At 40.6% G+C, this 15248-nt stretch overlaps 1 protein-coding gene across 1 annotated transcript in view; it reads right to left on the reverse strand.

Annotated features, from left to right (window-relative positions):
* Positions 1-6836: 6836 nt before the first annotated feature.
* Positions 6837-15248, reverse strand: part of LOC126355338 (coiled-coil and C2 domain-containing protein 2A) — a 536251-nt gene continuing 527839 nt past the window's right edge. Inside the window, exons 25-26 of the mRNA XM_050005633.1 lie at positions 14405-14540; positions 6837-7539 (exon numbers count right to left, since the gene is read on the reverse strand). Coding sequence (XP_049861590.1) covers positions 7351-7539; positions 14405-14540 — 325 coding nt within the window. The 3' untranslated portion in view covers positions 6837-7350. The remainder of the gene's footprint in view (positions 7540-14404; positions 14541-15248) is intronic.

Raw genomic sequence — 15248 nt, forward strand, 5'->3', positions numbered from 1 at the left:
ATGCAAGTGGACAATTGTCATGCCTACATACAATGCCATACAGTAATTGCAGCATAGATAAATAAAATGGCTGCTTTCATATGTGGACCTGCCTTTTTATTGGGTAGGAGATGACTATGACTGGACTGCAGTAAGAGGTGGTGAGCAGATGGATGGAACAGGTCTTGCACCTGAGTTGACCATATGGGAATGACCCTTGGGGTGCAGGAATGTGAGCAGGACTGGAGTAGAGAAATATTCTGTAGGTGGGGACAGGGTGGCAGAACACTACTCTGGGTGATGTGGGTAGGCTGTCCCTTATCTTAGGCTATGGCACCGTATGATAAGAGGTAGTTAATGGCCTAGTGAAGGATGTGGTTGAACTTTTCAAGGCAAGGACGATACTGGGTGATAAGAGGAGTGCTAGCTGGTGGCTAGTTAATAGGGACACTGGTATCAGGGGAGGAGATGGAACAGGACATCTGTTTATGAGTGAGCTGGACAGTCTCTGGTAAGTTTATCAGTATATTTCAACAACTCCTGCTTTCCACTTTCTAAGCTGCATCTGCAGTGAAAATCTCTTCTATTCACACCACCCCTTCCCCCTACAGATCATGTACTCTCTTCCTTCTCCCACCACTCTTCCTCCCCCTCCATGTGGACACTCTCTCTCTCTCTCTCTCTCTCTCTCTCTCTCTCTCTCTCTCTCTCTCTCTCTCTCCCCCACCTCCCACTCACCCCTTTTCCCACCCCTCTCCCTGCCTGTCTCCCTCCTTACCACCACCTTCACCTCCTTTCCTTCTCTCCCTCGCCCCTCCTCCCTCTCTCTATCCTTAGGTGCTCTATCCTCTTGTTGTGCTCCTGTTGAGTCATCTGGTGAAATACCTACCACACACTACCCTTTGCATAATGCGTTCTTCCCCACCCCTTCCTCACCTCGTCTACTCAGGCAACTGCTTTCGACAATCGACATTCAATAATCAGTCTCTCTGCTACTGCGAACATGAGTGTTTGGGTGTCGTGTTTGTGTGTGTGTGTGTGTGTGTGTGTGGGGGGGGGGGGGGGGGGACATGTACTTGTACAAGAAAAAGAGCAAGAACTTGAAAGCACCAGCCCTCTATAGATAAGTCATTACCTTTCCATTATTTTATATATTTTTCCATCCAGGAGTTTTGTTATTGTTATCCAATACTTATTTATCCAATTTGAGCCTTTGCAACATTATATAAACATTTTCTCAGTTTGTTATTAACCCTTATAAATTGAGGGGAATTGCTAGAGCTTATTTCAAATGTGTTTCTTCACTCGGTATTCTCTGTACTTGACAGGCAGCTTGACCACTCCTATTTTATTTGGACTTGAAATCTTGAGTGAATTGCTTGGTTTCAAAAACAAGGGCAATAATTAACTTGTTGTGGCTAATTTTGACAGAATTGTCCAATGACATCAGAAGTTATGTATTTTCTCCTGCATCCTGAATTAGTTTCAATCTCTGTTTAATACTCAATCTTCCTTCAAAATCTGGGAGATATCTGCGGGGTGTGCTGTTCTTATGGTGACAGCTGTAGAGAGTTACTTCAGGTATGTTGACTCTTAGTACTGGCTTATTTTGTAAGCTGATTTGAGTGCACAATTAATCACACCAGCACCTCTTAATGTAGGGCTGAGTGACTATCTATTTGTGCTATCTGCATATGTAGTCTGGTCATCTATATTTAACACTTAATAAGTATGGGTGGAAACATCTTTACCTCTTCACTTAATTATCCTATGAAATTACTATGGGGATATGCATAATTTTACTTGCAAGTTGTTGAAAGCTTTTTTGTAATTTCTGAGAGTTCACATTATTGCTTGCTGTCTCAAAAAAACATACATGGCGATCAAAGATCAGTGCAAGTAAAATTAGCTTTGTAACTCTGTGTGTGTGTGTGTGTGTGTGTGTGTGTGTGTGTGTGTGTGTGTGTGTGTGAGAGGGAGGGAGGGAGGGAGGGAGAGAGAGAGAGAGAGACAGACACAGATTCTTTTAGGGATTAGACTACACCCGTACTTACAGGAAGGGAAGCTACTTGCATATTATGTGAATGGCAGATTTATACCATGGCAAAATCAATTAACCAGTGGTAAACATGAACCCACACGCTATACAGATGCCATCTAGAATGCTAATGCACTCACACCTGCACAAGTAGGATATAATGCACTATGCATTAAATTTCAATTAAGAAAGAAGTAATCATCCCAAAAATTGGTTTGTAGACTAGTCACTTCCTAAAGTTTTCACTATAGGTGGCATTTCCTTGTCTTCCTTTGGCCTGTGAAGTGCTTTATCAATGCAGCTATTAGGAGGATTATGTTGACTTTTCCATCCAAATTGTACAACTGATCAGTGCTCTCTGATTCTAACCAGACTGGAAGACTTTAATTAGAAACTAGGCTGTGACATTCTGGACTTTAGCCATAGGGCTGTGAACTACAGGGTATCCCCAAAGAAATTCTGGTCTTGTGTAAAGGCTATCAGTGACACTGAAGTTAGTGTCCAGACACTTACAGATGACACTTAATTGATGAGGACGGTAGCAGAACAAAAGCAGAAATGATGTACAACATTTTCAAATGTTCCTTTCCTAAGGTAGATATGAGACTACAGTGCCTGTTTAATACTTCCACCACTCAAAAGATGGATGGTCAGTGGCACTGAGAAACAACTTAAATCCCTAAAATTAAACAAGACTTTAAGGCCTAATGTAATCCCTGTCAGATTGTATACAGAATCTGCAGCTGAGTTAGGCCCCATTTTAATCATAATATACTGTAGGTACCTTTATAAAAAGTGTGTCCAATGACTGGAAGGAAGCACAGGCTACATCTATGTACAAGAATGTAGAAGACTTGACCCACAAAACTACCATCTAGTGTTACTGACAGCCATGTGTTGTGGACTCCTAGAACATATTCTGAGCCAAGCAAAATGAGGCATCTTGAAGAGAATGACCTCCTCTATGCCAAACAGCACAGATTCCAAAAATTTCACTCAGACAACTTGTGCCATTCTTGCATGTCCTCATTAAAGACACAGATCAAGACAGTCAGATATATGCAGTATTTTAAATTTCTGAAAAGCAGCATTTGACTCAGTACCACACCTATGCTTATTATTGAAACTACAAGTAGGGGATATCAAGAGAAATTTGTGACTGGATTGAGGTTTTCCCAGTAAGGAGGATGCTACATGTTGTCTTGGACAGAGAATCATTGAATGACGTAGAAGTAACTTCAGGTGTGGTCCAGGGAAGTGTGTTGAAACCTTTGTTGTTTATGTTGTATAATAATGACTTGGCAACCATATTGGTACTAACCTCACACTTTTTGCAGATGATCCACATATCTACATTTAAGTACTATCTGAAATAAATGCACAACAATCCAGCCAGTTCTTGATAAGATTTCAAAGTGGTAAAAAGATTGGCAACTGGTTTTAAAAGCACAGAATTGTATGTTTTGCTCTTCTCTAAGCGCAGAAGAGTAGTATCCTATTACTGCAATGAGTGGGTCACCACTGGATTCAGTCAGTTCATATAGGTGCCTTGTGTAAAAACATGTAGGGCTATCATATGAAATGGAAAGGTCAAGTCTGCAAAGGAGACTTGTCTGTTCCATTTTATAATATTGCTCACTTGGGACCCATAGCAAATAGGACTAACAGGGGATACTGAATGTATAGAAAGAAGAGTGGCTCAGGTGGTCCCCCTCGACTGATGGGAGAGCATAGTGGAAATGCTGAAAAATCTGAATTAGCTGTTAATTGAACATAAGTGTCAATTATCCTCTGAAAATCAACTTACAAAATTTCAAAACTATCATTAACTAAAGAATCTAGAAACTTTCTTTAGCCACCTACCTATCTCTCCTGTAGTGTCCACAAAGACAAGAAGAGTTTAATTACATGATGCATGGAGGCGTTTAATCAGTCATACATGATTGGGGCGGGAAGAAATCCTTCCATGCACATTGCTGTGGGTTTGCAAAGTATGTATTCAGGTATAGATCTAGAGCGCAGGTTTACTTTTAGTTTCACTGCACAAGATACTTCATTTGTTTAGTGTTTCTTGGTCTTAAACAATCATGAACACATTAAAAATTACAAATAAAGAAATTCTAAACAACCACTTAAATAAACAAAAGGAAAAGTTGAAGATCAATGGCTATATTTTCCAACCACTTATAGTAATCTATTTTGAAGCAGCCTGAATAGTTCTTCCATGGGTACGATAAATGCAGGTAATGGGAATTCCTGAACAATGTGTTGCACTGTCTGTGCCACCTCACTACAGTCGCTGCTCAGAGAGTTTACTATCTGAGGCTGTAGAGGTTAGCAGCTGTTTTCCTAGTATCACATCTTATACAATTCAGTCTGCACTGAAAAACATGAGGAAGGTTAAAGCCTATAAATGTGATAGTTGGTTTTCAGCTTGTGAGATGCCTTGTTGGGATGATAGTAACCATTCTGATTTATAGCCAACTGCTGGATTGGAACTGCTGGTTAACTGGGGGCTCATGGTAGATCTCCAAGCTTTCATGTACAGACTAGTTCCTTTATATTTTTGTCCACAACCAATTGAAACCTTGCTATTTTCTAAAGTGAGGTGGAGTGATGTTGCTTAGCAACAGGAGCCACTGAACAGGCATAAGCGAAGCATATCAGATACAGTGCGCAGCATCTGTCAAAACTGAATGTTCATTAAGTGAGTGTAGAAATAGTTGAGCCATATGTCTGAACAGTACTGAATATACTACAGTTAGAGCTGTTCTTCAAAAAAGTGTTTGTGACAGCTCCCCAGGAAGTACCAAATAACTTCTGCAATAAATTATTGTGGTTTTTCACTTTTACAGCTGTTCCCAAAGATAGTGCCAGCAGGTTAGTGACCTACCTAAGGTGATGTCCAGGTAGTTTGGACTGCAGTTCCATTGTTATTCATTGTCTCTGAATATTACCTGTGGACATTAATTTGTGCATTTGTTGCTCATCTAGAATGTTGAAACTTCTGTTTCATTAGGTTTGGTTTCTGTCCACTGCCGCTATTTCCTCTACCTCTGAGAGACTGGTCCATTTGGTCACTAGACAGACGTCATTGACATGTGTAAATCTGAGAGGCACAGTTTCTGGTAGGTTGTGGATATAAAGCTTTAACAATGTAGGGGAGACAACTGAACCTTGAGATGAGCCATTTTTCAGTTTTTTGGATTTATTCTGCATGTATTCAGAGTAAATGTGGAATATGTAGAACTGCAGTCACCAGTTTCATTATAAGTCTTTATCTCCAGACTGTGCCACATGCTGCAGGCAGATCTAAGAACACATAATCACTTTTTTTTTCTTTCTTCTCGATGCCAGTTCCAGTGTAGGTGCTAAAGGAGATGACCTGGTCCTTGCAATTATGACTGGTGGCAGAAGCCTGCTGCTTTCCAGCTAAGATTAGTGTTTCAGTTGGCGATGCTATTCTGTTTAGTATCAAACTTTTGAGTAATCAGTACGTAGCAGAGAGCAGTGTAATTGGTCTGTCACTTTGTGGAAGGTCTCAATCCTTCCATGGTTTCAACAGTACAATGACATTAACTGTCTTGAAGAATGGTGGTACTCTGGCCTTAATATGCAGCTGAAAATGAAAGTAAGCCATTGCTTGGTAGCACGTCCACAGAATTTGAACAGTTCTGGGAAAATGCCACAAAATTCTGCAGACTTTTGACTCTGTGGTAGTTTAAGTCTTCCTGCACATGGAAACATAAAAGTGGTTAAGCACAGAAATCATGTCACTGAGCCATTCGTTTCATCTTACGTAGTTCACTTTTGATTCTTTTACTAAATTTCTTACTGGCAATTAATGTGGAAGTTGAGGTAGGGTGATTTGTAATGGATTCTATATCAAACATCGCACAATTTCTTGATACTATTGAAAGGAGTCCAGGATATGAATGAAAGACCAGGCTTTCTTGCTAATTACTGAAATTTATAGTCTCAACAGTTTTCAAGAGTTCCGAAGCTGTTTCATGGGAGTTGATTTCTTTAAATTCAGCAGCAAGTCTGTCTGTTTTTTCATTACACTTTTGTGTAATGTCCTTTCTGACTCTTTGTTGAATGCTTCCCTGGGCTGTTGCTTTAATCGAGTTACAAAACCTCTCACACTTCTCTGGAACTGGCTTAATCTATCTCATATTAGCATCAGTGTGTTTATTATATCTTTCCCTAATGGCTTTTTCAAAGTAACAAGGTCTCAAAACAGGACATCAAACTGAACTCCAGTATATGGTGGCTGTGAAGGGGTTAATGAACACTTGCCTCCAAATTCATAAATATGGTATCATCAAAGTGGGAGAAGTGAATCGCAGATTAGGTGAATAGTCCTAGTTTCACTAAACTGAATGAAATAAGCATTTGACTTTGGCATCATATACAAGACTTAAACTATTTATTTGTATGTATATTACATTAATTGTAACATCCCTTTTTTCTTTGTCAGATCTTTCTAACTTGCACATGAAGCGAAGCATAAGTAAGCATCCATTTCATCATGTCATGTCACATTATGTCTCCTAATATAATATCACACAATGTCCTGTCCTATATCATAATGTATTTATCCTGAATGCCAGATTGCACAAAGCACAGATAAGTGAATAAATAAATAGAACGTTTGTGCTCAACATGATGTCTGCTGCATCACATTTAAGTCTAATGATCACGTTCTTGAATGATTCTTGATCCACTGTAATCAAATGTTTTTATCTGCAAGTAGGTTTCACATGCATTGCACTGGTCAGGAAATATACAATAGAATTACGAAATGCAAGCTTCAGCATTCAGTATAAAATATTTATTTTATTTTATGAACTAGTGTTACAATCTGTCTCACAACACTATGTCCAGTGCCAAGAACAATTTATTTATGCTATGGTCACAATGTAACATGATAATGATTTTCTTCACAGTTACACATATGTTGTTCACCATGGTCTCTTCTTCTGTTAATGGTTTTGATATAGAAGACAGTTCTTGTCCAAGTACGATTTCACTTGAAGGCTTTACCAGAGGAGGATATAAATGTTATCATATTTAAGATGAACTAGCTGTAACAACAGGAAGGAATGGAGGCAGTTTGTGGAAGCAGCATGTGGTCTGCAGGGCCTGTGATTGCTATCTATCTCGCTGTAATATAAATTTTATTTTCATCTGTTTTCTGATAGCCTAATAATAAATAAATCAAACATTGGATGTGAACTGTTCCATTCCATCATTTGTAATTTGTGATCTTACATCAGCAGCTTGTCAGTAATAACATTCACCAACCAATATCTAAGAACCAATTTAATAGTTCACCTCCTTTTGATGAGTGATGCTACATATATCCACACTGAGAGAACATTGCCAGGGTATGGATGAACATATACTGCAAGTGCAAATTCAGTTTCTTCATTCTCAGTATTATGGACACCTGTAGCTTTCACTGTCTCATTAATAGCTTCCATGTTGGTATATGGCATATTGATGGGAAATCCACAAACCTAAAGATGTATTATACAGTATTAGCAGATTATTGAACATGTAATTTGACTTTAATTTTTAGTATGTAGTATTTTGCAAACTTAAAAAAAAAAAAAAAAAAAGAGAAGGGACAGGTTGATAGAAAACATCCAAAGGCATCAAGTAGTAGTAGTAGTAGTAGTAGTAGTAGTAGTAGCAGCAGCAGCAGCAGCAGCAGCAGCAGCTTCATTCATTCATCCGTAGATATCTTTTTACAAGGATATAGGACATGTCAGTAATTGAAGGAACTGTGGCTGTGTGTGTGTGTGTGTGTGTGTGTGTGTGTGTGTGTGTGTGTGTGTGTGTGTGTGTGTGTGTGTGTGTGTGGGAGGGGGGGGGGTGATTGGAAGGAGTATAAAATTGATGAAGATTTGAATACAGTAAGCAGGTTCATATGGATGTAGATTGCGACAGATCTAAAATGCGGAAATGAACAGCACAGAAAAGACTGGCATGTACAGTTGCATCAAAGTAGCCTTTGGACTGGCTGGATCAACAACAACAACACAACTGCACAGAATATATATGAACCAAACTAGATTTGATTATCAAAACCAATAGACAGAATGACATATATCACAGCATGAACATAAATATGCACAGTTGTATTTAATGGTTAGCAAGTGTTTCAAGCATATTTTATGTAAGACAATCTGTGCAGTAAGCTGTAGTTGTAGCAGTAGAAGTAGTAGGAATATGAGGAGTAGGAGGAGCAACAGAAGGGAGAAAAGCAGCAGCTGCTTGTATATAAAAAGACTTACATTACAAAATTTCAAAGAATTTGCAAGCAAAAATTGTGCAATAATGAACAACAGTTCCTGCAATAAGGGTAACAATACTTGCTGTAATTTTTGGTATTTTCATTTCCAGTGGAAATAAATCTAGCAGATCTAATGAGCTGTACAGGTTATCATGAAATGAAGAAAAATGTAACATCTCACATTGGGAACTGATGAATATGTCCCAACTTTGTAAGGCAAGACACTGGATGTACTAGAACGATTGGATATTACCATTCAGAGTGTGAGAAATCATAATACATTGAATGAACAGCTTACAGGTGACACAAATATTTGTTTCACGAACTTTGCAGATCTTATTTAATGTATGTAATTATTATTAGCTTTCCATTCATGACAGGATCTGAATTTGCAGGATACCATACATTGTTATACACCATCTTTGTTTCTTCAATATCTCTTTGCTTTAATATTTACATTCATGCAGAGCTCACTTTCAATGTTGGTCTGTGGGAAGCGGCTTTCTAGAAGATACATGGTGTGTGTACATACAGGGCTGTTATTGTGACATTGCCGATACCTATGGACAACATCCTCCATTTCATTTTATCTATATCATCAGTTGACAGTGATTAAGCAGGCACAGCAGCAAGGGAAGTAGCCACATTATTTTATTATTTTTATTGTTCTTGTTCAGGTTTTATATTGGAGCTTTGAGGTTTCCTGTGCAGTAATTAGGAAGATCAAGACTAGATTTGATTTTCAAAATCAATAGACAGAATGGCATGTATCACAGCATGAACATAAATATGCACAGTTGTATTTCATGGTTAGCAAGTGTTTCAAGCATATTTTATGTAAGACAATCTGTGTAGTAATATGTAGTTTTAGTGTTGTTTAGATGGCAATAGGTGGCTGTGTTGACATTGTAACATTTATTTTTACAACCATGACCTCATATCCATTATAGAAAAAAATCAGAACTTACCATTCAACTTACACAAAATAAGGGATAGTGGGATAGTGTCCTTTATCCCATGCTGGAGCACTTGGGTGTCTAACTAATTACAAAAACATAGAAATGAGATGCCAGCACAATGTGATAAGCAGATCAAATTACTTCACTTAATACCTTAATGCCATTAACTAGCACCATGATCAATCAATTCTGAGGTAGAAGTTTAATGTATGTGCATACACTTAGTTCCTTAAAAAAAGTTCTGTTTGTAGTTTAATAGATGTGAGAATTAGTTTGTTAATAGCCTGATCTGAGATTATGCAAAACAAACTGTGATGTCCCATTCATTCAACAAGTTTCAGCTTCAATATTATTTGGCATATATTTTTGTGTTATACCTTGCACCCAAAACCAAATCAAAATCTTTATTGTCAGGCTAGATACATTTCTTTTACTGCACTTAATTAACACATTATTGAGTCCCCTTGCATTTTTAATAAAGTACATTGGCAGACAGCATGAAGTGTGATTTTATTTGTTTTGCATAAATGATTGGCTTGTGCTTCACCTGCAACTATACATCTTGTTTGCATGTCATATTTTCATGTTTTACTGCAGTGATTGTGGGTTTGTATTGAGATGTCTCAATACAGCTTATCACTTGTGGTTTTCACATCTGCAGTGATGTGCAGTCCCTCTCCAAATATACCAAGGGTCTCACTGAGGGCTTCAAAGACTGAAATTACCCTTCGAATTTCATCCAGAAATGGATCTCCCACACCTTGTCCCCACAATCTTACACTTCTCCATCCATGAATCATCACCACCCAGGACTGGAGTAACGGGATTACATTCGTCACCATGGTTTCAACTACCACTCACCATGTCCAGGAACGTCTACCCCACAGTGATGTTTTACTGTCCATTCAACCTATGCAATGTACTTGTCCATCCCTATTCCATTCCTGTGGCCAATTCCTTGCCTCATGGTTCATATCCTTGTAAGAGACCTAGATGAAAGATCCATCTCATATATGTCCTCCCACTCCCACCCATTCCAGTCCTGTCACAGGCATCTACTGCCCTGTAAAAGGAAGAGCCATCTGTGAACACAAACATATGGTATACCAACTTAACTGCAATCATGATGCAACATTCTATGTGGGCACAGCCGCTAACAAGCTGTCTGTCCACTTCAATGACCATGGCCAAACTGTGCTCAAGAGCCAGCTGGACCACCCAATTGCTGTGCACTTCGATAAGCACTGTGTGCTTGACTTCAGTGACTGCTACGCAGCCTGTGCTGTCTGGACTCTCCCCACTAAAATCAGCTTTTCTGAATGGCCCAGGTGAGAGCTCTCCTTGTGATGAATTCTTCATTCCCATAACCCCCTTGGCCTCAACCCTTTGCTCATTCCTGCCCCCCACCTACCTCTATACCCTTCCCTGTTTCCATTCCAACCTCACATGTTCCTACCACCTATCCAGCTCATCTGCATAGTCCTTTCCCCTTCTCTGCTCCCCCCCCCCCCCTCCCTCCACAAATCCCCCCAACTACAGGCCCCCATGCTGCACTTAGCACCCCACCATCCTTTCCCTGCACAATCCTACAGCAACTTTCACACAACCTTGCTATGTCTGCCACTTCATGTCACTGTGTCAAACACTTTATATTATTAATGTAAATAAGATAGAAAGAAACATTCCACATGGGAAAAATATATTAAAAACAAAGATTCTAAGACTTACCAAGTGGGAAAGTGCCGGTAGATAGGCACAATAAAAAAACACACAAACACACACACACACACACACAAACTCCTATCCCAAATCAAAGTCCTCAATCTTTCCTCTCCCACATCCACACCGGCTGTTCATAGCATCCTCCTACAGTCCAACCGCAAATTAGAACAGCATGCCACCCTCCACCTCAAAAAACTATCCAATCTCCTGGTTTCCCACCTCCGGAAAGGCAACTCACTCACCCTCCACAACCTTTCCAACAAACCTCAACCTCCTCTCATTGCACATAGACCTAGTCTCTCCCATCTACTCAATCTCCCACTTCCAGCTCCACTCCTCCCAACACCTCAAAATTCTAGTCAACACAATCTGGAACCACAACACCCCAATTCAGTAGTTAACCTTTCCTCCAAACCTCTCTCCCAATCCGAAACCTCTGTCCTATCCAAAGGCCTCATCTTCAGCCCCACTCCCAGATTCAACCAAACTGTCCTTGTCAAAGATTTACTGTCCTACACTCGTAGTCTCTGCTGGAAATATCACTTTGCCACGAAGAAAATTAATCCTGATCCCACTCCTAATGATCCAACTCCCCAAGACACTATCCAAATTGAACCCTGCCTGGAACAGTTCCGTCTTCCATCACAGCGGGACCCACCTCCTCTTCCTCAAAATCACCCTCTCCAAACCTTCCAGGAATTTCTCACTTCCAGCCTTGCCTCTCAATCTTTCTTGAAAAACCTTAATCCTACTCCCAACATCACCACAGCCGAAGCTCAGGCTATCCGTGATCTGAAAGCTGACCTATCCATCATCATTCTTCCAGCTGACAAGGGTTCCACGACCGTGGTACTTGATCGTCGGGAGTATGTGGCTGAGGGACTGTGTCAGCTTTCAGACAACTCTACATACAAACTTTGCCAAGGTAATCCCATTCCTGATGTCCAGGCGGAGCTTCAAGGAATCCTCAGAACCTTAGGCCCCCTACAAAACCTTTCACCTGACTCCATCAAACTCCTCACCCCACTGACACCTCGCACTCCTACCTTCTACCTACTTCCTAAAATTCACAAACCCAAACATCCTGGCCACCCTATTGTAGCTGGTTACCAAGCCCCCACAGAACGTATCTCTGCCTACGTAGATCAACACCTTCAACCCATTACATGCAGTCTCCCATCCTTCATCAAAGACACCAACCACTTCCTCCAACGCCTAGAATCCTTACCCAGTCTGTTACCCCCGGAAACCATCCTTGTAACCATTGATGCCACTCCCCTATACACAAATACCTGGCACATCCAGGGCCTCGCTGCGATGGAGCACTTCCTTTCACGCCGATCACCTGCCACCCTACCTAAAACCTCTTTCCTCATCACCTTAAGCCAGCTTCAGCCTGACCCACAACTTCTTCACTTTTGAAGGCCAGACATACCAACAATTAAAGGGAACAGTCATGGGCACCAGGATGGCCCCCTCATATGCCAACCTATTTATGGGTCGCTTAGAGGAAGCCTTCTTGGTTACCCAAGCCTGCCAACCCAAAGTTTGGTACAGATTTATTGATGACGTCTTCATGATCTGGACTCACAGTGAAGAAGAACTCCAGAATTTCCTCTCCAACCTCAACTCCTTTGGTTCCATCAGATTCACCTGGTCCTACTCCAAATCGCATGCCACTTTCCTTGACGTTGACCTCCATCTGTCCAATGGCCAGCTTCACACATCCGTCCACATCAAACCCACCAACAAGCAACAGTACCTCCATTATGACAGCTGCCACCCATTCCATATCAAACAGTCCCTTCCCTACAGCTTAGGCCTTCATGGCAAACAAATCTGCTCCAGTCCTGAATCCCTGAACCATTACACCAACAACCTGAAAACAGCTTTCGCATCCTGCAACTACCCTCCCAACCTGGTACAGAAGCAAATAACCATAGCCATTTCCTCATCCCCTCAAACCCAGAACCTCTCACAGAAGAACCCCAAAAGTGCCCCACTTGTGACAGGACACTTCCCAGGACTCGATCTCCAGCAGTGATACGACTTCCTAAAATCCTGCCCCGAAATGAGATCCATCCTTCATGAAATCCTCCCCACTCCACCAAGAGTGTCTTTACGCCGTCCACCTAACCTTCATAACCTCTTGGTTCATCCCTATGAAATCCCCAAACCACCTTCCCTACCCTCTGGCTCCTACCCTTAAAACCGCCCCCGGTGTAAAACCTGTCCCATGCACCCTCCCACCACCACCTACTCCAGTCCTCTAACCCTGAAGGTGTTAGGATCAAAGGCAGAGCCACGTGTGAAAGCACCCACGTGATTTACCAACTGACCTGCCTACACTGTGACGCATTCTATGTGGGAATGACCAGCAACAAACTGTCCATTCGCATGAATGGACACAGGCAGACAGTGTTTGTTGGTAATGAGGATCACCCTGTGGCTAAACACGCCTTGGTTTACAGCCAGCACATCTTGGCACAGTGTTACACCGTCTGGGTTATCTGGATACTTCCCACCAACACCAACCTATCCGAACTCCGGAGATGGGAACTTGCCCTTCAATATATCCTCTCTTCTCGTTATCCACCAGGCCTCAATCTCCGCTAATTTCAAGTTGCCGCCACTCATATCTCACCTGTCATTCAACATCATCTTTGCCTCTGCACTTCCGCCTCGACTGACATCTCTGCCCAAACTCTTTGCCTTTAAATATATCTGCTTGTGTTTGTATATGTATGGATGGATGTGTGTGTGTGTGTGTGTGTGTGTGTGTGTGTGTGTGTGTGTGTGTGCGCGCGCGCGCGAGTATATATCTATACTTTTTCCCCCTAAGGTAAGTCTTTCCGCTCCCGGGATTGGAATGACTCCTTACCCTCTCCCTTAAAACCCACATCCTTTCATCTTTCCTTCTCCTTCCCTCTTTCCTGATGAAGCAACCACCGGTTGCGAAAGCTCGAAATTTTGAGTGTGTGTTTGTGTGTTTTTTTATTGTGCCTATCTACCGGCGCTTTCCTGCTTGGTAAGTCTTGGAATTTTTGTTTTTAATATACTTTATATTATTACATATTCAAAAAAGATTTAATGAAATGGAAGGAGTTGCCTAGTAGAGATGCCTTCAGTTTGTATTTATAGCTATTTTTATCATGTATTGAATTCTTGATATATTTGCCTAAGTAGTCAAATAGTTTTACAGCTGAATTCTTTGTTACTTTCTATTTGACATATATCACATTTATGAATGTTTTTGTTGTTGGTGAACTGACTGACTGTTGACATTAAACTTCATAAATGAATGAAAGTACCGTGAGGCTGACATCAGCATGCCCAGCTGTTTGAAGGTCTGTGAAACTTTTTTAAGTTTGATTTCCTCCATACAACGAAAAGCTATATACTTGCCTTGTGTGACCCTAGTATTTGTTGTAGTTCGTGAATATGTTCAGCTATACCCAATTCTTTGGATTTCAAAGATGCTGTCTCCATTTCAGGCAATAGCTTCCGTAAAATTGCAATACAGTAACGGTTCCAAATTGTCCTGTAAAAATATGTACATATTATTTAGTTCAAAATATGTTAGCCTCTCAGCATTATAACTGCTCAAAAGCATGTCTAGTAATTTCAAGTTTGCTGCACATGCATATTTTATCTACAGACGAACTGCCAATGTTGTCACTGATCATAGTTCATCTGGAGACCATTGCCACTACCAGTTGTGAATAGCTGAAGAATAAAATCACGTAGGAAAAGAGACACGTCTGCTTCATGTGCTTTGGGAAAAAGCTTGTCTTCATTCTGTCGTGCTGAATTTGTAGCATGTTTGGCTTGGGTGTCTTATACACAATATATTGACTCAGCTTATTGATATTGATTCCCAAAGTACAAGGTGATTATAATTAAACTTTCAAAGCACTGTAGAGTTAACACCACTGGTCAGAATGATTACAAATTGCAATGGAACATTATTGGACAAGTGGGGAAACGAATGGCAGAACAACATAAATAGTTACAAAATGTAGCAATAGATGGCACTGTGAGCATCATAATTTAATAGTGGTGAACTACAAATGACAAATGAATCATACAACAATGCCTAAGGAGTATGTCTGATGTTAAACAAACTGTACTACTCAGTGTGCATAGGTGTACAGATGTGACACTGTTAGTTACATAATCCCATCCACCACAGCAATGTCATGCAATGTAATATCACATCGGATGGGAATAATCAGTTTTTAATTGTGCT

Source organism: Schistocerca gregaria, chromosome 3, assembly GCF_023897955.1.
Source record: "Schistocerca gregaria isolate iqSchGreg1 chromosome 3, iqSchGreg1.2, whole genome shotgun sequence".
NCBI lineage: Eukaryota > Metazoa > Arthropoda > Insecta > Orthoptera > Acrididae > Schistocerca > Schistocerca gregaria.